The 1,054-nt window shown below is 35.4% G+C and overlaps 1 protein-coding gene across 1 annotated transcript; it reads left to right on the top strand.

The window, feature by feature from the left end:
• Window positions 1-401: 401 nt before the first annotated feature.
• LOC130831779 (60S ribosomal protein L32-like) lies at window positions 402-848 on the top strand. Its single transcript, XM_057700170.1, is given in 1 exon segment — window positions 402-848. A coding segment is annotated over 1 exon segment (411 nt). The 5' UTR covers window positions 402-437.
• Window positions 849-1,054: the final 206 nt, after the last annotated feature.

Raw genomic sequence — 1,054 nt, 5'->3', positions numbered from 1 at the left:
CTAAGAAATAAAAAATACTGTGAATAGTAATTATGTGGGTAAATAAATTCTTTCATTTTTTAAATCTATTTAAGATATACTTTATTTAAATTAAAAAATAATATATTTGTAGGGTTTATGGCATACATAGATGTAGATCATTTCGCAATAAAAGTATAAAGAAGAGAGTATAATAGAAATAGACTTATGCAATTTCTTACATTAAAACTGAAGGGGCATAATATTATTTGAAGACTGTGATAAGATGCATACTGCAAATCCTAGAGCTCCTACTATATAAACTTAAAAGTTATAGCTAGTAAGACCATGGTAGAGAAAAACTGAATAATGAAAATATTTGAATAGTCAAAAAACAATGCAGGGACAAAGAACAAAAAATATGAGCCACTCTCTTCCTTGGTGCTGCCTGTGGAGGAGGCAGCCATCTCCTTGGCATCATGGCCTCCCTCAGACCTCTCATGAAGCCAAAGATCATCAAAACGATCATTACCAAGAAGTCTATCCAGCAATAGTCAGACTGATATGTCAAAATTAAATGGAACTGGCAGAAGTCCGGGGGCATTGACAATAGGGTGCACAGAAGATTCAGGGGCCAGATATTGATGCGCACCATTGGCTACCAGAGAAACAAAAATACAAAGCACATGCTGCCCAGTGGCTTCTTGAAGTTCCTGGTCCGCAATGTAAAGGAGCTTAAAAAGCTGCTGATGTGCAACAAGTCTTACTGTTGTGAGATTGCTCATGACGTCTCCTCCAAGAATTGCAAAGCCATTGTGGAAAGAGCAGCCCAGCTGGACATCAGAGTCACCAGTCCCAATGCTGGGTTGCCCAGCAAAGAAAATGAATAAACAGCTGTGTGCATATTGTACTTGTATTAATAAAACCATGAAACTCAAAAATATGTATATGAGACAAACTAAAAACAAAAAGCCAGATCATACTTAAAAACAACCCTATAAATTATTAGGTTAATTATAAATGCTCTAAACTTTCCAAATAAAAGCCAAAGAATATTACACTGGATTTAAAAGCTAAATCCAATTGTATGTCATCT

Source organism: Hippopotamus amphibius, chromosome 1 (genome assembly GCF_030028045.1).
Source record: "Hippopotamus amphibius kiboko isolate mHipAmp2 chromosome 1, mHipAmp2.hap2, whole genome shotgun sequence".
Lineage (NCBI taxonomy): Eukaryota > Metazoa > Chordata > Mammalia > Artiodactyla > Hippopotamidae > Hippopotamus > Hippopotamus amphibius.
Note: the sequence above shows the minus strand (reverse complement) of the source record. Positions and strands in the feature narration are given on the sequence as shown.